Source organism: Trichoderma evansii (assembly GCF_050947405.1).
Source record: "Trichoderma evansii strain SZMC 28006 chromosome Unknown GGI43scaffold_12, whole genome shotgun sequence".
Taxonomy (NCBI): Eukaryota; Fungi; Ascomycota; class Sordariomycetes; order Hypocreales; family Hypocreaceae; genus Trichoderma; species Trichoderma evansii.
In genome coordinates, this window is record NW_028145194.1 from 828479 (window position 1) to 848655 (window position 20177).

The following is a 20177-nucleotide window of genomic DNA, read 5'->3' on the forward strand; positions in this document are numbered from 1 at the left end:
AGACCTATCATGCATGTTCGAAATGCATTTGTATTAGTATATAGCAGCACGTGGGTAGACAGCAGCCAGATAAGTAGGGTATAAGTGGATGAGGCAGGGGGAGAAGGAGGTGTCGAGAGGAATATAAAGTCAGGCCTATTTCTCCCTGCTTCTACACATCTTTGGAGCTGCTCGTCGCATCACATCAATATAAGTTTATTCTAAAAAAAAAAAAAAAAAAAAAAAAAATAAGATAAATTTGGGGGCAGCTATAATCCTCCGTATAATAATTTTGCATCACGCATTTTAGCCAGCATGAAGCTATCCATCACGATTGCTCTCACCGCTGCCATTGCGGCCTGGGCTGCTCCGGCTCCTATGCCCGAGCCAGTATGTGGCAACCCAGCCCAATCAATTTTATACTACAAAACTAGAGCTTCGCTAATATAACAATAGCCCGGTATTCCCTCAGATGATGACGCTAGAGATCTCCTCGCTAGCCTCATAGTCGCCGTCCCCGGCGCTGGCGGCGATTATAACCGTACCTATTTTCCCCATTGGGTCAATATAATCGATACCTGCGATGCTCGGTATGTCCACATTGTGAACATAGCACGGAAACACTGCGAGTATAACATCAATAGCTGATAAAAATGACAACAGTGAATTTGTGTTGAAGCGTGATGGTGAGGGCGTCGTAGTCAACAGTGCTTGTGTGGCTCAGTCTGGCGAATGGATCAGCCCTTATGACAATGCAGTGATTACAAATGCATCCAAAGTTGACATTGACCATATGGTTCCTCTAAAGAATGCATGGATTGTGAGTCTTCTGTTTATTATTGTCCATCTCTTCTTTTCTCTTTCTATACCCCAGTACTATATCACTTATACACAAAATCAACAGTCTGGTGCTTCGAGCTGGACCAGAGCCAGGCGTCAAGAATTCGCCAACGACATCATCCGTCCCCAGCTCTGGGCCGTCTCTGCAAGTTCGAATCGCTCCAAGGGCGACAAGAGCCCCGACAAGTGGAAGCCTCCCCTGAAGAGCTTTTGGTGTACCTACGCAAAGTCCTGGATCGAGGTCAAGAGCTTTTACGCGCTGACGATTTCGGGTACCGAGAAAACAACGCTGAGTAGTATGCTGGATGAGTGTGGAAAATAATATATATATATATGCTCTTATTTTATTTAATTATGAACCATTCTCTTATTGTTTTCGCTGCTTTCCTGTTTGTGTCTCCTACTATTGTGACCATATTTCGTAACCATGCAACACGTATTCCCACAAAAGCAAAAGCATAGCGATGTGTCCTTTTTTTTTTCTTGCAGGTGCTCAAAGCAAGACTATAATCAATCTGAGGAACGACACCTCACAAGACGGGACACAGCTCATCGCGTGGGAGCCCATCCGTTCGCTCCGCAGCCGAGAGGCAATGAGAGTGTCTGGTTACATTTGCCTGTCTCAAGGGGAAGCCGCCGGTTGTTTGATGTCACCTGTCAGACATTTCCGAAACAGTACATTGTGTAGCTTTTATCTATATTTAAGAATATTATTCTTGAGAATAGTCGTGTTTTATGCATACCCAGTAACAAATAACGTCAATAGGCAGCGCCATGTTCACATCTCGTCATAACATTGTCCATGCGACCAAGCCCTCAAATAGAAATACATTATACTAATTCACTTACTCGCGTACATAATAAGGCGCGAGGTGTTTGTAACATTGGTGTAATCTTCGCCATGGTATAGTAAATTTATGCTACTGATAAGAACTTCTTCCGTATCGCCTTATATCTTCGGTCACCATCCGGTTCTTTTTCCTTTTTTCTCCTGTCCTGTACTTCATCTCACCAAATATGCTGTGCCAGGTATTCCAATAGATATCACCGAGAAGCTAAGTCAAAAATAAAAAAGAGGCTTGCACATACTCGCATGAAAGTCCAATATGTGACTCTTTAATACGCTACTATACGGACTGATCTTCCACTTTTTCATCTCTTGCCAACTATCGTCTATCATTCATCTTACCTACTAAAATCCCAAAAACCGCAGTAATTTTAGTCTTTCACCATCAGCCTCAAACATGCTCCGTCGATTCATTCTCAGCCTCTTATCTGCATATCTGGGTGCTCCCGTGCTGGCCAGCCTCAAGGATCTATCTCACTGCGATCCTCTCAAGAAAGACGCTCGTAAATTACATCCTTTATAGAAATACAATATCTTGAACATTGAAATAATACATAATACAGACTGCCCACCTGATCCTGCATTCGCCAGCAAAATCACCTTTGACTTCACCAAATCAACCTGGGGCGACCAGTTCACCTCCTTCTGGGCTGTCGACTCTTCTACTTCTCAAGACAAACGCCAACTGAGCTTAAACAACACCGATGGCAAAGGTGCTGCTTTTACCATCTGGCAAGACGGTCAGGCGCCCGCTCTAACCAGCAACCAATATTTACTCTTCGGTAAAGTCCGTGTTGAAGTCCAGGCCGCCAAAGGCCCCGGCCTTATCACCGCCATCGTCCTCAAATCTGATTCTGGAGACGAAATCGACTGGGTGAGACTTCTTTCACTCCAATCGCCCGACCTCTATTTCTATTTTCTACACGCTATTTCATAATACACTGACGATTGATGACGCAAAACAGGAACTCCTCGGCGCCTTCGAAAACCAAGCCCAGACAAACTACTTCTTCGACGGCCAGCCCCTCTTCAACACCTACAACACAACCTACCGCCTCGACACATCCTCCTTCGCCTCCCTCCACACATACGGCATCGACTGGACCCCGACATACATCAGCTTCTCCATCGACAACGTCGTCCGCAAGACCTGGCGCATTAGCGACAATATAATCCCCGCCTACAAGTGGCCCCAAACTCCAATGCAAGTCAAGCTCGGCATCTGGTCCGTCAGCAACGGCAGCGACCCGGGCACTATCGTCTGGGCCGGTGGTTTGCCAGACTGGAGCGGCCGTGATGCCGATAAGATCCCCTATAGGGCGTATTTTAAGACGCTCGAGCTGGAGGACTACTCTGGCGGCTGCAATGAGACCCAGAAGGGTGCAGAGATCGAGTACTTGTACAACGAGCGCACAAACGGCTGGCAAAACATCCAAGTCAAGGGGTGTGTCAAAAGAACGACTCCCGGTGCCTATCCGCCTCCTCTGCCCTCTTCGTCAATCGGCTCTCAGCCTTCGGAAACCAACGGAGGCGGAAACTCGCAACCTTCATCTTCATCTACTGCTACGAATTCCTCTGGTGGGTCGTCTCAAACGAGCGAGCAAAGTCCAACCCAGTCTGAAGGCAGTGGCGATGACAGTGACAGTGCTGCATTACCCAGTGGAAGACTATCTTCGCCACTTGGTGCCGTTATTTCCTTACTTTGGCTTCTTACCATTTGAAGCCGAAAGGGAAGGGGAGAGAAAATGGGGCAGATAACTTGAATCTTGTTTTACAGGTAATGGCAAATGATAATTAGGATAATAAGAAAGGATCTCACGTCACATCTGTAATGATAATAGCTTAGCACACCTTCGTTCTGTCTTTCATTTAGGCACACAAATGCTCAGGCGCGCAGGTATCTCTAAATGCAAATACATGACCGCTGTAATCACAGTTGTCGTTGCTCTTGTTATTTTCATAAACAAATGCTCGCTTATGCTTCCAACATTCCTAACGCTTTCTCAACGGATTCTTGAAAATACCAACACAATGAAGTGAAATGGAAACTAATAGTACAATATATGCCCCCCTCTTCACTATTAATCAACGAGACTATTTTGAGTAGAAAAGAAGAAGAAAAGTCCCCAGATAGGAGGTATCAAAAATGGCAATGGCCAAAAAACAATTAAAAACACAGAAACAGAAAAAGGTTGACGGGAAGGAAGGGAATAGAAATTCCAACCCATCAACGTAGCTCATAGTCTCTCTCCCCTTTCTTTCTCCCTCTGTCCAAGTATAATAGGCAGACAAAAGCAATTTATATGATTTGTTAGCACTCGTATAGCGAAGTTTTAAGGACGCAATGTCTCATCGCCTTCGTCGTCGCTGACATCCATATCGCCGTCGTTAAGCTCACCTCTTGCCGCCCGTCGAGCCAAATCTCGCTCCTTATGAATCTCCTTTCTTCTGCTTTCTGATTGCTGAAGAGTATCCACAAACGTTTTAAATTTCACAATCTCCCTCAGTAAATATGCGCTCTTGCGCTCCCAGTTTGCCATGGCCTTGTTTGCATTACTGCCCCTAGGCGTAAAAGCAAGTAGCATAGGGCTACGAAGCTGGTTGTGGTTTTGTAAATCATCCTCAATGCTCTTCACATATGCGGATAATGCCTCTAGCTGCTCTGGCTCGGATAAGTTGCTTGGCCGCATGCTTTGGGTTGGCGGTGCCCACTCGGCAATAGTGATACGATCCCCGGGAAGTTTACCGCGTCCGCCACCTTGGGTCAACGCTCCAGATCCATGGTCCATGCTAGATGCAGGTAGAGTAACACTTTGAACACTGGATTGGCGACCATGCGTGGCACGGCTGCCTGGACGTGAGTTTCGGCCGCCACTCAGTATAGAAGCAGTGTCGTTGATAGCGCCAACGAGTGAGTTATTAATAATCGCATCACTCCACCCGTATTCGATGTTGCTTATGCCACCGATCAGGGGATGTGTGCTCAAACGGGAACTCCAGTAGTTGGCGGTATTTACAAACTCCTTAATAATCTCAGGAGTTCCGACTTGGAAAAGGTGAACAGCACCAGTGGGCAAGCTCAGCGCCCACACATACGGCCTCGATCGTGAGTAACCAGGAGACGGGAGTGCCGATGCGAGGGTCAATCGCAAGTTAAACGTGCCCAAGCTGACTGCATTATCTTGCCAGTTACCACCGCCAACTACGACCTTTTCTGCATTCCTTGTGCGGCTCTTTTGCCGTGTTGATTTAGGCGCATTAAACGAAAAGAGACTCATCTGGCCCCTTTGGATGACGGCAAATACTTCAGTCCAGTTTCGTTCTTTCGCCCTCTTGCCTACACCTTCCAAGTGGTGCTTATGCATCACTCTGCCTTCTTTCATCCATGGAGGACCAGCCAGTTCCAGTGACTCATCGTCCAGCAGTTGAGAAGCAGGCACCTCGGCGCTCATAAGGGACATGCTATCATTACCATTTGCATCTTCGTCGCGTACGATGGCTTGGCTGAGAGCATTTGCAAACCCAATAGATTGCTGATAATCACCTCGTGGCATTGCTGAACCAAATGAATCTTGGGACATGGAGCCTGCAGTCCGAGAATAGCGGCTCCAAGTCGCTGATGACATTGCTGGGCTCCACAGCGAGCTTGCGTCGTCGAAGCTTGTGCGGCTCGAATTGAATCCATTGCGTCCAAGCCCCGGTCGTGATCGACTTTTCGAGGCCCATCGCGAGCCAGGATTGCGGCTGTTGTCAGCAAGTCGGCCACGCGTTGACATTTGGCTCTCAGAGGGCGCCTTGCTGAGAACACTGGGGCTCCTCTTCAGCATACCCATAACAGAAAGACTGCTTTGTGATGGCATGGTATTGAGGTGCCTTTCTGGTTCCGCCCCAAACAGTGGCAGTTTGTCGTCTCGGATTGAGTTATAGATGCTCTTCAGAACAATCTCTATTTGCTCTTCCCAGGCCTTCATCGGACCATAGAAGGATGTCTTGACCAGTGGTCCGCATTCATCGTTGGCGTCTCCTTGAGCTTCGGTGCGAGGCTGAGGGCGGAATGAGTTTCGGAAAGATCTCTTATCCTGAGGGTCAATTGACGGCCGCACTCCGTCGTGAAGCGCGGAACCCCTGTCAGGTAAAATGCTGGGGCGATCGAAAGCATCAGGAACAGACTCCTCAACAGCCTGGGTGATTGTTGCCGAAGTATTCTTCACAAATTGGCTGCGTGTCATCTTCTGTTCTATGTCGGCCATGTGCAGATCGGTGTTAAGTAGCATAATTGAATAGCAAATAGTGTGGATGACATCTAAGAAACATTAGAACGATGATATTTGAAATGGGCGCTTCGCGGTTTGAATGAAAGACTTACCAGTCGCCTTGAAGCCATGGTTGGGATTGCAATCGCACCACCGCTTGGAAAATGCCACCAGAATACGATCAACTTGCTGTGTCTCGCCACGCAAAATTAAACGGCCACACACTCTCCGCAGCGCACTAAGGATGCTCAGGTCTGTAAAGTCGTACAGCTCAATGTACGCCTTTAGAGTCCGCTGACGAATGGGGCCCTCTTCACCCATCCAAGAAGCAGCCTTCTCTTTGGGGATAAAGTCTTCAACTCCGTCGTATATCTGCTGCGCCTTTTGTTGGTCGTCCTCGGTTGGTTCGCCAATGACGAACTCGGGTTCGTCCAAATCTCGGTTTTTAAGCAAGTCGAGAGTTCCCAGCCCCTTGGGACTTGACATGCTCGTTCTCTCGATACGAACGCTTGGAGGTCCGCTTGTGCTCGGAGCGGTTTTATAGTCTCCATCATCAGTCGATGCTGAAGCGAAGGATGTCGACCGGTGTGCGTCCGCGGGGATCGTGACCGTGGGACGAACAGGACCGCCATTCGGCTTTTCTTGATCGTCAATATATGGTGATTTCTTCGCGCGGATAGTGCCGGTAGAATCCCTATTCTTATTCTCCTTATCAACTGCCAATGATTTCGTTACTCTTTGTTGAATAGGAGAGTCTTCGTTGTCGCTGCCGCCGTCGAGATCCAAAAAGGAGTTGTTCCTATGCTTAAGCCCGTTGCTCGGGCGATTGGCCATGTCGGTAGATGATTTTTCTTGGTCCGAATCAGAATTCTGGACTGCTCTAATCTTTGCATTTGGACTTGGTTCATAATCAGGGGAGAAGTCTCGCTGGAATTCTGGTCTGTCATCGTCGTCGTCGTCTTCAATCGCCGAAGTCGCCGCTCTATTGGTAATATCGCCCAGAGGATTTGCCGGCATAGCACTCTCTTTCAAGTATGGATTCATGATTTGTCTCAGGCTGCTAGCAGGACTAACTGGTCGATCGAAATCGGCAGAAAGGGGAGGAAGTGGAGGAACATCGCCTGGTAGTGGCGGAGCTTCATCAACAATAGACTTCTTGCGTCGACGGAAGAACGACGACGGCTTCTTCTGCAACACAGGCTGTGACTGCGGTGCTGGTTGAATGTCCTTAGGGGGAGGCGCTGGGCTGCTGACTTGGTTGGTCTCTACGGGAGCAGTGGTAGCCTTGGCCCCGCCGAAAACACGGCGGAAGAAACCTGGACGCTCCTTGGGCTGAGAAAGCGCCCCGGCAGACTGTGAGGTAGCACTCTGCTGTTCTGCTTTAGACTTCCCGTAGCTGACACTGGGTGCCGGAGCGGCATCAAAGTCGCTTAGAGCCATGGCAGGTACTACCGACTGGTTGTTGACTGGCCGTTTGGTGCGTCCCGAAGAACTTTTGATGGAACGAACCGGGCTGCGACTGCGTTCCAGGCTCGAATATTCGGTTGGATGGGATGCTAAGTGAGAGATAACCAAGTTAGACGGTACACGACGTGGTCCTCCAGGAATTGTGGGTGTTGGTGCAGCGCCGTAATCGTCAGAAACAGGATTGTTCGGGAATTCAAGGTGAAACGGGGACATCAATGGCTGTGTTTGCATCTGCGGAGGGCCGAAATCAAAGCTCGCTGAGCGTCTGAAGCCACCGCGGGCCGAGCTCGAAGGCCCGGCAATGTTTTGGGGGTAGCCCGCGTCGATGCTCCCGCTGGTACTGGTGCTGTTCTTCGTGCCGGCTCGAGGTCGAGAATGGTAATCTTGGGGCGCAGGCCCTGAATGCGTTCGCTGCGTATAGTCTCTCGGGTTGCTGTTGTTGTTGTTGTTGTTGTTGTTGTTGATGGTAGGAAAGGGTGCCTGGAAGGTTGAGCTGCTATTGCTTCTTCGTCGGCTTCTGTTTCGGTCGTCAGCTCTGGGGAGCTGGACAGAGGTGCGAGTAGAGTCGTCGTCGTATTCCGAGCTGTAGGAGTAATGGTGTCTGCCGGTAGTGTTGGCACCCCTCCCGCGTGAGAAGGTAGTATCGTTGGCCCAGGGTCTCGGATCGTCGTATGTCAGCGCCTTGCCGCCGAATAAGCCGCCCGAACTGGAAGTAGTAGTCTGTCCCAACGAGAACTGGTCGAGGGACAAGAGCATGTTATTCACAAGGGAATCCCGAGTGATGTTGCGGGGCGACAGCGAGAGGTCGTGAGAGTCCCGCAGCGCTCTGGACGCGTGTTGGTCGGCCATCTCGGGTTCAATTGGCGTCGGGTCATCTAAAAACGAAGCATTGACGTTGCGGGTCGCCGTGGCAGTCACCGTCGGGGGCGTGCTCGCCAGATCCCGTAGCTGCTGCGAGTACAACTCTGGCCTTTGGGCGTTTGGATCCGATAAAATGAGTGGCTTGGCCAGAAGGCTAGTGGTGGTTGTGTGCGGAACCTCGCTCCTAGGCCGCGACGCAAGGGACGTGACGAGGCTCAATTTGGGCACTGGAGCCCTGCGGTGAGGAAGAGTCGTCTGGTGCCTCTCGTTTGACTGCATTGCTGGAATTTGTGGGGGCTCTTGCACGCCGGTTTATTTGATGGCGCACTGGATCTGCTCCGCCCCCGTCACTTTGGGGTGGACAGGGGGATGGGGATGAATCGCGGCCCAGGGGTTTGATGAATTAAAGTGGTCGCACAGGCGATCCGAGAGAGGGCGAGAGAAGGCGAGGCCAGCAGATCACGTAACCCATCAGGACTGCTGCTCCTTCGTACAGTAGTAGTAATATTGCTACTGCTAGCGGCCACGGGGAGGGATGGGGGGAGGGAGAAGAGAGAGTAACGAGACGAGACGCGAGAGGATCGTGTTTCATCGCCAGAAAATCAATCAAAGCCAGCAAGGGGTGCCACGAGCACAGGGACCCGCGCTGCAGGCCAGGCGCTGCAACGGCTCCCGTGCCCACTGAGCTGCTTGTCCAAGTGGGCATCTGCCCTCTGTAAATTTGGACCATCAGCGTGGTTGGCACTCACTTGAAACACTGGATATGCAGCGGTCCACCATTTCTGACAGCTGCAGTTGGCTGGCGGCACGTGTCTCAGTCTGCAGCAACCCCAGAGTGGCAAGCGAGGGATTTCGATGTGCAGGCTAAGACCAGAACAAGACAAGGTAGCAGAAGGCAATCAGACAGTCAATTGTCACGATGTACTAAACTAGCATTACGACTCTAGCGACAAGTGTTTGTGCCTTACAGTGGGATACATTAGTAGAGAACCTAAGCGCGGCTAGGAGAATATCACATGCGCCGGTTGCTTGTAGTACATGCCAAGCATGCTTCAGGGCACCAACAAAATGGGGGGAAAAAAAAGAAAATTGAAAGAAATGCACAGCTGCGCCGTTGGAAGAAATGGATCTTAATTGGCGGCTACGGTGAGGCTGGGATGCCTCATTTCCCTTGGCCACCATTGGCCGACCCCTTTTTTCTCAATGTGTGGTCTTGCTCACTAGGGTAGCGAGGCGCCTGCTAGGATCATTTAAAGATCATATCACTAAAAAAGTGTGTGCGGGACAATTTAACGATGCAGCTCTCCTCGTCTAAGCACCCAGCCTACCCTGGAAAAAAGGCGCAAACGTGTGCATATCGCCGAGTAAAGACATTTATTGGATAGCAAAGCGCTTTGCACTGTCACAGATTAATTGAAGCCGGCTAATTAATTTTCAAAAACATACAAGCTTAGACAGGCATGTCTTTGGCGCTTCGAGCACAACATGGCATGTCCTAGGTAGTGGTACGAGAACGAGGATTGAAGTCATCATTTTATGGGCCAGCTCCAGACTATTGAGAACGGTAGCAAACGGCTAGCATCTCCGGACCAGGGAGCCATATGGCAATTAAACAAAGAAAAAAGGAACCTGGTCGAATCTCTCCGATAATACTGGGCTAGACTATTCTGTGCGCCCGGACGATTTCCCAGAACTGTTGTTTCTAGAAGTAATCCGAGGTGCCTAGTCTGGGCATAATTTAGCCTTTGCCCTACAGTATCTTCATGTCTTCACGTCTCACTATGAAATCTGAAAATCTGCTACATACTTATTACACACGCACGAAGCTAACATTAACCAGTCAGTCGGCAAAACAAGACGATGTGATAATCTTACATGCGCTGCTGCGTCTATATATTGCCGATTCACCGATTGTTACCCGACTTTAGCGATAGGGTTATGTCTAATCGTACTCAAGGTAGTGCTTAGCACCGACGATCTCTCTAGAATCTGACAATCACGACATCTCCACGTAAGCTTGTAGTTTTAAGGAGCTGAAACTGCCATTGTCCTCTCTCTTTGAAGGATGTACTTATTTTGAGCACCTCAAAAAATCACACAAGTTAAAATTTATTTCCACTCAATCTAAGCATGTCTGAAGAAGCTTTACAGCTTCCGCCTATCCTCTACACTGAGAGGCTTACTCTAACATTGGCTGATCTCACCAATGAGGCTGACGAACAACAGTTCATATACTTGCTAAAAACGATGGTGGAGGAGATTTTGGACCTCTTACCCGAAGACGCCATGAAAAGAGCACAAGGATCCATCAATTTCTATCGCTCATACGGCCGGATTCAGCCAAAGTTTCTAGGAGGTCGCAAAGCGAACAAAGGCGCTATTTGGCTTGTACGACTCGGAGCGAACTCTCCGCAAGGGAAATGTATTGGTGCTAGCTATGTGATCCAAAGAAGTGTCATCCCTGACCAATGCTGGATTCTACTGCCCAGATATCGAGGAAAGGGCTACGCTACTGAATCTGCTAAAGAGGTTTTACGATATTTCCGGGACGAGATGGGGCTTCGGGATCTCATGGCTGTTGTACATCCAGGTAGTCCAAAAAGCCCAGATGTAGCTATGAGAGTGGGCTACACACCAGTAGAAGGCGGCTTGAAGCATGTGGATGGCATCACGAAAAATTGCTTTTATATGTCCTTCCCACCGCCGCTCCACTCCCAAAAGATTTGGTGTTTTCGCAGTACGCTTGTGTGGAATGAGATATTTGTGCATATCACAAGAAATAAGACTATAAGAACCAGAAGAAGTGTTATATTTTGACCCAGTAGATTTGTAAAAGAACTCCTATACTTAATACACGCTGATGTAGCTACTTAGGGTTGCCAGGTTCATTATTGAAGCTGAAATGCGAGATAGTGTTTAGAGATAGTGGTAGAGTTGGCCCCACTAATTTTTGGTGACTAAACTTCATCAAGTTAAATTAGCTCAGGCCTTCTATCAGCAAATGGGCGGATGGTTTAGTGGTATAATTTTCCCTTAGCATAATGCAACTTTCGAGTAGCATAACCGCATGGGAAAGGTCCGGGGTTCGATTCCCCGTTCGTCCATAGTTGTATTTTTTGCTTTTTTGTTCTCGATGTTATAGGCTGGCATGTCTAACAAAATATATTTTTGCTGCGTTGGTTATTATGATTCATTCAGTCATCAATTATATCTCCCGCTGCTACAAACTTCTCTCATTTTCAGTACCAGCATAATCTGGAATGTTCGTCTCCAATTCCCAACCTCCAATATTATCCTAGAGTAAATCCAGTTTTCCTCTCCTTAAATAACACCTGCAATTATAGCCATTACCGCTCCATAAACTCCCACACAAAGCAGCCAATCCATCATGCTCCGATCCTCTGCCACAGAATTGAGCAGGCCGGATTGAAACAATGCAGCAGCACTACCGAGACCCACTAGAAAGACGACTGTCATACGGCCGACGAAACCTGGGATCACGGCGAAGCTGATCACTGGGGCAAGCACGATTACGGCCAGAGCTATAGCAAGACGATTTAGAGCCAGCTTTGTAGTGCTCTCAGCGGGATGAATCGAACTGCTGGCGTTGGATATTTGACTGCTAGGCGGTGGAGAAAATCCAAGTATGCCGGGAAACTGAGATATCAAACCAGCTGGATCATCTGGCGGATTGCTATTCCGTCGTCGTTTGCGCCGTCCTAGATTGACAAGGTCGCCTGAAAAGTCTAGATATTGTGATTCGCCCTCTACTATGGGATTGAACTCTCTGAGGTAAGATTGATAGGCGAGAACTTCTTGAAGGTTTGGTTCAGGTAGGCCATAAGTAGCGTTGAATGAGGTGATGACTTGATCTATTTTGGCGTTAGATGTAACTCAGATTTCATTTACACAAGCGATGGCATTACACACTGTATTGGTATAATTTTTCCGCAATATTTTTCATAATTTCTTTCCTTCTCCAAATTGTTTCCGCTGTGCTATTGCTTTCTAGTCGCCGTGATGCAGGATGTATCCCCCCATGGTGTTTTCTGAGCTGTGTATCTGCCGCATCAAGATTGCGTAGCTGTTCTTCCATCTCCATGAGCTCATCTTGCATCTGTAGTAGTAGCCGGTGATGGAGAGCTTCGAACCGTCGGTATATAGGTGCAAGTCTTTTCCCCGACATGTTGCCCGTTAATCTCGCTACCAAGAGTTCATAGCCGCTGAGTGGTAGTCCAGGAACTTGATAATTCGGCATCGGAAGCTGTGGAGGAAACGAGGTCTGCATGGGCGATGGAAGAAATGCCGGCTGTGGCGGATCGGGGACAGGAAATGGAATACTTTGAGGGCCATATCCCCCATTGGGAAAATTCTCTGGGAAAGATTGATGTGGTCGGCCTTGAGTGTTAATGTGGTTAAAACTGGGCATTTCAGGGGGCATCGGCGGTCTCCCGTTGAATGGATGATGGTGGACTACTGGACAACGTCAGCGTTAGTTGCAAGATGAGATATATATATATATATAAAACATCGATATAACATACTTCTAGATGAGTTTTCAGGATTTTGCACAAGATGATCCAAATGATTGGATGACTGCCTAGGGCTGGCGTGGCTTTTTGAGCTTAAGCGTCTATGATGATCAATTCTTGGTTTCTCTTTGGCATGAACTGTCTCGTTTTCTTCTGCGAGACGGGTATTCAATGGTTCTCCCTCCTTGTTAACCTTTGCCGATGATGACGATGGTATTTCTACAGGTGTAGCCGATGGCTGATTATTTGTTTTGCTTGATGAAAATGACTGAGAAGACTGATGTGAAAAGACTTTTTCTGACGAGTTCCTCTCTTCAGGCAGTGGGTATCTCGAGGCGGCATTCGATGAATGCCACCTACTTGGCAGTGGCGATGCAGTAAAGGGTGAGCTGGAGGCTCTTTGACGCGCAGCTGAGTGTAGATTCTCATCAATACTGACATGCCGAGTGTGCGTAGCTAATCCTTTCCCTTTATCCGACTTGGATGGATCCGGAGGCCTTGATTCTGCCTCAGACATGCTAATTTTTTTGAGATTGGTGATATAGTCACTTATACGGTTGATAATTTCGTTGTCGCTATAAGCTGTGACGATTCGTTTTGCGATCGCGCGGGGAACTAGATCAAGCGAATGGCTCAATTCCCAGCCGCAAACTGTATGTTAAAGTATTGTGAGGGATTCAAAAAGACCGAATTGAGAAAATCATATCGATGCTAGTTCTTCTTGGAAATTCATATTGCGACTAATTACTTTCCGGGCAACGAGAACTGGGTTCGTTATGCCGATGCTCGGTTCCTGCGAGCCGTTCTCACTGATGATGTCCGGAGGATTGCGGGAACACAGACGAAGCTCTTGCGAGAACGAGATCATCAACAAATATTTCCTCCTTTGCTCTCTAACGGGATTAGACAGTGGCGGCTAAAATGGTACTCTTATAGAGCTAATACTTGTCTACTAGCTGCATTGAAAAGGGCATTAATGAGATCACTGTGCTGTGGCATGATTTGTATGGCGATGGTGACCAACACCGCGAAAGAAGAATCAGAAAAAAATATTCCCTTAGTTGGGGGCCAGGCTCTGTAAAATAGACATCAATGACCCTGCTAGTCCCGATCATGCGTACAATATTCGCACACTTGTGTCAGCTCGGCCCAGGATTGGCTGCCTCAAATCAGGGTGGTATGGCAAGAAGGCGCATGGCCTGGAAGAAAACCTAGAGAGAGACCAACAGCTTCTCCTCTGTGGCTGACGCAACGCAAATCGGTATCCATGAGGGAATCCTTGCATCTTCTACTGCAGAGAAGCTCAGTTTATAAGGCAAACCACTGGCGTTGTGGAACAGAACCTCTTGCGGGCTCTCGGTGACGATTCGCTGGCTAATGAGCGGGGTGACAGGTTGTCAGTGGCTTAGAAGAGGGGATATTTGATATTTTTCATTTCATCATCCTTTTGGTCTCACATTTGTAATGAGATTCAATAGATAAAGAAATCAAAGGATAAAGTCTGCTTTTTTAGGCCAAGCATATCCTCTTAAGACGTGATTGAATTGACTTGGCTGAGGCTATAAGTGGGTTCCCGACTTGTCGGGTTTTCTAGCGGGCCGCGAAAGTGCTGCATGCCATATTCGATTGCACGAGCTCCACCTGATCATGGTTTTTGATAGAGCGACATCTTTCCACGCTCAGTTTCAGCCGCAGCACATTGTGCCGATTCGGAAAAGAGACCAACGTGGCATTGCACGAAAGCAAAGGACAGAGCAAACTACGCCAATTGCGACACGCCTGGGTTCGGCGAAGTGCGTCGGGTTCGCATCATTGTCCCGGTTGGCTGGCTATGCGACGACAGGATACCTCAACCGGGCTCTGCAAATATCAAGGCTGAGCTGTAGCTTATGACTCGAGCGGCGTTTTGACTTGTTTGTCATTTGAAATTAACGATACCGGCTTGCCGTACCTTTTAGTTATAGTGCGCTCTTGTCCAGAGCTCCTTAGAAAGTTGATATTGTCCTCAACGCAGGATCCTTATCCGACTTGAAGGCATAATGAGCCGCAGATCTGCCAGTGAACTCAGCAGATATCTGCTCGAGGGACATTTATCACACCGAGGATGTATTAATGGCCGACGGTTATCTTCACGGACAGTACCTATCTGGTCATCACTGCGTCACCCCTATGCTTTACGGCACTTACACACACAACCTGAGCCAGCCGCAGCAGGAGTACCACAGCCAACTCATGTACCCTTACGGAAGCAACTGAAAGAGCAGGCAAAGCAGGCAAAAAAGCAAGGCAAAAAGAAGTCCAAAGGCGATTCACAGACCGTGGATGGCTGGGAGCTGACTGTCGGTATTGAGATCCATGCCCAGCTGAACACCTCTCGCAAACTATTTTCACCAGCTACGACCTCGTTCAATGACGAACCAAACAGCCACGTGGCGCTTTTTGACGTTGCAATGCCAGGAAGTCAGCCTTTGTTTCAAAAGGAGACACTGATTCCGGCTCTTCGGGCAGCACTGGCCCTCAACTGCGAGGTACAGCCTGTCAGTCGGTTTGACAGGAAGCATTATTTTTGGTGGGACCAGCCCTCGGGCTACCAGATTACGCAATTCTACGAACCGTTTGCTAAAAAGGGACACATCACGCTACTTGCCCGTGATGGCATCTCTGCGGAGGATGGAGAGAGTGTCACTGTCGGAATCAAGCAGGTCCAACTCGAGCAGGACACGGCCAAGACTCTTGCACAGACGGGGAGTGTCCACTGGCTGGATTTTAATCGTGTTGGTGTACCATTGATTGAGATAATCACCGAGCCGGGGATGCATCACCCGCGCACGGCTGCTGTGTTTGTGCGCAAAATCCAGCTTCTCCTGAACACTGTGGACTCTTGCGTGTCTGGTATGGAGACGGGCGGTCTTAGAGCTGATGTGAACGTATCTGTTCGAAGGACTGATGATCCAAGCAAAAAGCTCGGAACTCGCACCGAGATTAAGAATTTGAGCACCATCAAGGCTGTGGAAGATGCCATTATCGCCGAGCGTGATCGTCAGATTCGAGAACTAGAAGCAGGCAATGTTATTGCTGGCGAAACACGTGGCTGGACCATTGGATCCAAGGAAACCCGTCGTCTGCGTGGTAAAGAAGGCGAGGTTGATTATCGTTACATGCCCGACCCTGATTTGCCACCTCTTGTGATCGGAAATGACCTTGTGCAAAGCCTGCAGCAGTCGCTTGCTGTTTTGCCGGATACCGAGCTTGACAAGCTGGTTATGCACTACGGCCTCACTCCCAAAGATGCTCTCTCTCTCATCACACTCGATAACGGGTCGCGTGTGCAATACTTTTATCGCGTCCTAGCTTTGTTGGAGGGTAAGCTGCGAGCTGACGCAGATCTTGCGGAGCTTCCCGACGTCGCTTCATATTCGACTCTGGCGGCTAACTGGATTCTCCACGAACTCGGCCGTCTGACAACTTACAAAGCCGGGCCACTAGCGTCAGGGGACCTTTCCTTTACACAGCTAGGAGAGTGCGCCCAAGTGCCAGAAGAGGACTTGTCGCAGCTTCTCTATCACCTTTACCGCAAGCACATCACTGGCAAGGTGGCAAAGGAGCTGCTCATTGCGGTATACTTGAAGGAGCTTGAAGGAGGCATTATGGAAGCCATCAATACCAACGATCTCTGGTTTAAAGAGATTTCCAAGGAAGAGTACAATGCTCTTGCTGAGTCGGCTGCCGAGGGCGAGGACAAGGTACTTGAGGAGTTTGCTGACGAACAGAGGTATCCTCTGGGCAAGCTTATGTATCTAGTCGGCAAGATGATGCGTCTGGGTCCCACAGAAAGAATCGATCCCGCTACGGCAGAGAGCTCGATGAGGTTGTGGATCGAAAGATTTCATGGCAGGCAATGAAAAGGGGCTCTCCTCTCAATAAATTACACATGTACTATTACATAGCAATTATGAAAGAATTTCTGGAATATCATTACCGTTGTTAGACCTAGATAAGCTCTATGCTCCGCAAGTAAACAGGGTTATTATTGTTTAAACAATTCCCAGTCTAAGTGCCCGTGTCAATGATGCACTCGATTCCAGCCAAAACAGCCATCGCCAATTCCACCCCCCACAAAAAAGCCAATCGTAAAAACAAAACAAGCAAAGATCAAAACCGGGGAAATTAACAGCTCTCTTACATCAGAGGGGTCTCGATCCAGTTGGGGTAAAACCACTGTAAAAAAGACATCGCATCTGCGTCATCATTGCGCTGCTCTTCAGGTGGAGGCAGTTGTGGCAATGACATCACGACCAGTCCCGCCACCCCAAGCTTCAACAGCAATCTTCACAGTGCCTCGACTATTCAAAACATACGAAGGGTTGCTTTGCTGGCAACTTTAAAAATACAGTTTTCTTCCCATTCCTCTTCGCTATAAACCATTTCCCCTCTTTCTCTAAATCAATCAATTACCATTGAATTGACGACTGTTTACAAAGCCTCAAATACCAACATCATCAACCAAAATGTCTTTTCTCACTCGCACCATCAACATAAGCAGGACTGCCGCAATTGCGACACCTGTATCGCGTATCGCTGCGGTCCGAACGTCGCGGACGTTTACCACCTCACTAGCTGCTCAGAAGACCGCCACCGAGACTGTAAAGGATGAGCTTAAGCACATTGACAGAGTTGTGAGCGACAGGCTCGTGGATGGAATCAACATTGCCAGTATGTCATACCTTTGACTACCAACTCCACTTCACAGCTATATCCATATTACTTTTGGACTAACCAATTTGTCTCTTTTTGTAACAAATAGCCGCCGCATCACATAAAGTCAAAGAAACAGCCGAGGACCTTTCTAACAGCGGTGTCGCTAGCCAGGTAGAAGGCGAAGCGGCACATGCCAGAGGCAAGGCACAGGAGATGAAAGGTCACGTTGCGGGCAAGGTTTCAGAGATGTCGGGCAAGGCCCAAGAGATGAAGGGCAAAGCAAAGGGAGCTGCTGCGGAGACAAAGGGAAAAGCCAAGGAAAATTTGGAAGAGATGCAGAGTGGTTTGTTTGAATAATGGGTAACAAAACGATGGAAACTAAGCACGTGTGTATGAGATTGCACGATGACACAACACCATCATTATGGCGAATGGAAGATGGGAAGCAATCATTATCATTGTATTATTAAGCGCGACTTATGAGATTGTCTCATTGTAAATTAAAATTAAATTAAAATATTTCATATGATATGAACAGAATGCCAAAATGCACAGGGTATAATGAATATACACAGCCTTTCGTTCTTGGCCAGTTATCAACAATTTTTTCCCCCGTTTCATTTCCAATATATCTCCCACCGCCATTAGGTATTACCATCACTGAAAATTCCCGATGATTAAAGCAGAAACGAAGCAAACGGGTATCAAAAGCGAGGGTATAATCAGTCCGCAGACAAAGTCAACTAATCTCCAATTCAGCATACACCACATTACAACACTGTTTTGTGTTTTGCTGATTCTCCAGAGAATCATCCGCTTGCAACTTTTGTAAAATTATAAAAGGTAGCCTGAATAATGCCGTGAATGACATAACTCAATGGCATATTTTGAGGCGAACCAGTCGTCTTGAATTATTGTTGTTTCTTGCATTAAACCTGAGCCCTCGCCGCCTTCTCCCTTTTGACTGAGGGATATGGAATCTCTCCGAGTGGGAAAGTGACAAATGTTGTGTCCTTGAGCATGAGACCAGCAGCTCCAGCGTAGAATGCAAACATGGCGCAGAAGACGGCGAAAGCACCACCAGCACGGTTCAAGCGGACCGCCGCGGTAAGATGCTCGGTCGAGACGAACTGCGCGATGCTGAGGAAGAAGAAAGAAAGTGCAAGCAAGCCAAGCACCATCAAGATTGTGAAGTTGGTCTTGAGCGCCGCAACAAAGAAGATGATGGTGAGGAAGCACCATATAATGAGAAAAATGCCGACAGCAAAGCTAAAGGCACGCTGGTCTCCATTATATGCGGCCTGAATGCCCAACGTAGGGACGAGAAACATGGCAAAGGCAAGCCAGAAAGCCCCGTATGAGCAGTGGAGGGTACAACCGAAAGTATTGCCAAGTACGAATTCCATGACGCCAGCGACAAACTGGGCCATGCCTCCGAAGAACACGGCAACGCCAAAGACGGCTTGGTCAGGACCAACAGTACCCAGAGGATTAGAATTGGGAAGACTTTCTCCTGCGTTAGCAATGCCTAATAGAAAGAGATCGTTTCAATAAAAAGCTTACCCAGCACCGCATTGGTAAAGCCCAAGAACAAATGTAGTCAAAGCGAAGCCGATCAGGCCAAGAGGTCCTGGGTTACCAATCTTGCCCAAAGTAGGCTGGTAGACCTGGGAGATCATGGCCTGATGAGGTCGCCCCTGAAGATTCGGGTCTTGGGCGTTGCCAAACGGAGTATATTGGTAATTGGGATACTGGGCCATCCCAGCAGGAGGGCCCTGAGCTGGAACATGACGCCCGTTGGTTGGCGGCGCCTCGGTCTCTTTGTGGTATTCCCCGTTAACGGGGTCTGAGCCGACAGCAGAACCAGACATTCTGAATAAGTGCCTCCTTTAGTCTTGCTCACAATGTAGTTTCTCACTGAAAGACCTGTAGTAGGACAATGCCTATTTAATGGGAACAACTGGGAGGTGTGGTAGGCAAGAGCAGAGAGTACGAGAAGGCGTTCCTGAGTTGAACACGAAGTATGCCTTGTTTATATACATACCTCGCGCCGTATCCATTGTTTCTGCTCCATTGGAGCTCCCCCCCTCCCCCTATCGGCTTGTCGGTTCTAACCTATTTCCGTTGCCCCGAATAGCTTGAATGTTTATTGGAGTTGCGATGGAGTATCTTCCCCTCTCGTGACGCCCTTTGGGTAAAAAACGTGTCAAGGTCGCAGAAGTTGGCTAGCTAAGAAGAGAGTGGATTGACTACCCGATGCAGCCATCACGGACCAAACCCCATGCGGAGGATGGATTAGGATGCAACTGTATTACTCCGTTGGGTTATAAGTTATTACCCTGTTGGGATGGCTTTGACGGGCCCGGATATAGAGCAACACTGGTCTTCCACAACGCCGACGAGGCTCGAAAACTATCTCAACGGTACAGTCCAGTATCGAGGATCGTGTGACCCAACCCCGGACTAGAGGCCGGAACTCTCGGGACACGGTCGAGGGGCGATGGTAGTGACGGGTGTGATTCGCAGGAATGTCGATGCTTTGGGACGGTCGGTTAAACGATTTGCGGGTTGTGGAGGGAGCAATTGAGCACTAGCATTGCAGCTTCCAGAGCTCCACCAGAGCTCCGGCAAATCAGTGTGAAGCGGTGGCAGGATTAGTCCAAGAGCTAAAAGTGCCGAGGCGTTTGCAAGGATGGAAGG

General features: G+C 48.5%; 7 protein-coding genes and 1 non-coding gene across 8 annotated transcripts; 5 read left to right on the forward strand and 3 right to left on the reverse strand.

The window, feature by feature from the left end:
* Positions 1-208: 208 nt before the first annotated feature.
* Positions 209-1192, forward strand: GGI43DRAFT_407549 (uncharacterized protein). Its single transcript, XM_083206239.1, has 4 exons — positions 209-369; positions 436-569; positions 643-799; positions 884-1192. The coding sequence occupies exons 1-4, from the start codon at positions 295-297 to the stop codon at positions 1139-1141; spliced, it is 624 nt and encodes a 207-aa protein (XP_083059943.1). The 5' UTR covers positions 209-294; the 3' UTR covers positions 1142-1192.
* Positions 1193-2016: 824 nt separating this feature from the next.
* On the forward strand, positions 2017-3459 carry GGI43DRAFT_428113 (glycoside hydrolase family 16 protein). The gene is made up of 3 exons (XM_083208910.1): positions 2017-2169; positions 2230-2540; positions 2632-3459. Exons 1-3 carry the CDS (start codon positions 2064-2066, stop codon positions 3385-3387), a joined length of 1173 nt encoding a protein of 390 aa, XP_083059944.1. The 5' UTR covers positions 2017-2063; the 3' UTR covers positions 3388-3459.
* A 393-nt stretch (positions 3460-3852) lies between these two features.
* On the reverse strand, positions 3853-8687 carry GGI43DRAFT_75991 (uncharacterized protein). The gene is made up of 2 exons (XM_083210256.1): positions 6033-8687; positions 3853-5969 (listed from the first exon to the last, which is right to left on the reverse strand). The coding sequence occupies exons 1-2, from the start codon at positions 8524-8526 to the stop codon at positions 4000-4002; spliced, it is 4464 nt and encodes a 1487-aa protein (XP_083059945.1). The 5' UTR covers positions 8527-8687; the 3' UTR covers positions 3853-3999.
* Positions 8688-11250: 2563 nt separating this feature from the next.
* On the forward strand, positions 11251-11351 carry GGI43DRAFT_t134. Its single transcript has one exon. It is a non-coding gene; the product is annotated as a tRNA-Ala (tRNA).
* Positions 11352-11568: 217 nt separating this feature from the next.
* On the reverse strand, positions 11569-13296 carry GGI43DRAFT_423467 (uncharacterized protein; the record flags this gene model as incomplete). Its single annotated transcript, XM_083208244.1, has 3 exons — positions 11569-12119; positions 12178-12723; positions 12792-13296. 3 exons carry the CDS (start codon positions 13294-13296, stop codon positions 11569-11571), a joined length of 1602 nt encoding a protein of 533 aa, XP_083059946.1.
* Positions 13297-14316: 1020 nt separating this feature from the next.
* On the forward strand, positions 14317-16890 carry GGI43DRAFT_407554 (glutamyl-tRNA(Gln) amidotransferase subunit PET112). The gene has a single exon (XM_083206240.1). It carries the CDS (start codon positions 14819-14821, stop codon positions 16679-16681), a length of 1863 nt encoding a protein of 620 aa, XP_083059947.1. The 5' UTR covers positions 14317-14818; the 3' UTR covers positions 16682-16890.
* On the forward strand, positions 16891-18012 carry GGI43DRAFT_407556 (uncharacterized protein). Its single transcript, XM_083206241.1, has 2 exons — positions 16891-17492; positions 17584-18012. The coding sequence occupies exons 1-2, from the start codon at positions 17288-17290 to the stop codon at positions 17832-17834; spliced, it is 456 nt and encodes a 151-aa protein (XP_083059948.1). The 5' UTR covers positions 16891-17287; the 3' UTR covers positions 17835-18012.
* GGI43DRAFT_76021 (GPR1/FUN34/yaaH family-domain-containing protein) lies at positions 17995-19540 on the reverse strand. The gene is made up of 2 exons (XM_083210257.1): positions 19041-19540; positions 17995-18983 (listed from the first exon to the last, which is right to left on the reverse strand). Exons 1-2 carry the CDS (start codon positions 19346-19348, stop codon positions 18407-18409), a joined length of 885 nt encoding a protein of 294 aa, XP_083059949.1. The 5' UTR covers positions 19349-19540; the 3' UTR covers positions 17995-18406.
* Between the last annotated feature and the right edge of the window lie 637 nt (positions 19541-20177).

Coding starts and splice junctions, on each gene's coding strand:
- GGI43DRAFT_407549 (XM_083206239.1), top strand. CDS start 295: ATGAAGCTATCCATCACGATTGCTCTCACCGCTGCCATTGCGGCCTGG. Junction 370..435: donor CGGCTCCTATGCCCGAGCCA/GTATGTGGCAAC, acceptor ATATAACAATAG/CCCGGTATTCCCTCAGATGA. Junction 800..883: donor CTCTAAAGAATGCATGGATT/GTGAGTCTTCTG, acceptor CAAAATCAACAG/TCTGGTGCTTCGAGCTGGAC.
- GGI43DRAFT_428113 (XM_083208910.1), top strand. CDS start 2,064: ATGCTCCGTCGATTCATTCTCAGCCTCTTATCTGCATATCTGGGTGCT. Junction 2,170..2,229: donor TCCTCTCAAGAAAGACGCTC/GTAAATTACATC, acceptor TACATAATACAG/ACTGCCCACCTGATCCTGCA. Junction 2,541..2,631: donor CTGGAGACGAAATCGACTGG/GTGAGACTTCTT, acceptor GACGCAAAACAG/GAACTCCTCGGCGCCTTCGA.
- GGI43DRAFT_75991 (XM_083210256.1), bottom strand. CDS start 8,526: ATGCAGTCAAACGAGAGGCACCAGACGACTCTTCCTCACCGCAGGGCT. Junction 5,970..6,032: donor CCATGGCTTCAAGGCGACTG/GTAAGTCTTTCA, acceptor AATGTTTCTTAG/ATGTCATCCACACTATTTGC.
- GGI43DRAFT_407554 (XM_083206240.1), top strand. CDS start 14,819: ATGAGCCGCAGATCTGCCAGTGAACTCAGCAGATATCTGCTCGAGGGA.
- GGI43DRAFT_407556 (XM_083206241.1), top strand. CDS start 17,288: ATGTCTTTTCTCACTCGCACCATCAACATAAGCAGGACTGCCGCAATT. Junction 17,493..17,583: donor GGATGGAATCAACATTGCCA/GTATGTCATACC, acceptor TGTAACAAATAG/CCGCCGCATCACATAAAGTC.
- GGI43DRAFT_76021 (XM_083210257.1), bottom strand. CDS start 19,348: ATGTCTGGTTCTGCTGTCGGCTCAGACCCCGTTAACGGGGAATACCAC. Junction 18,984..19,040: donor CTTTACCAATGCGGTGCTGG/GTAAGCTTTTTA, acceptor CGCAGGAGAAAG/TCTTCCCAATTCTAATCCTC.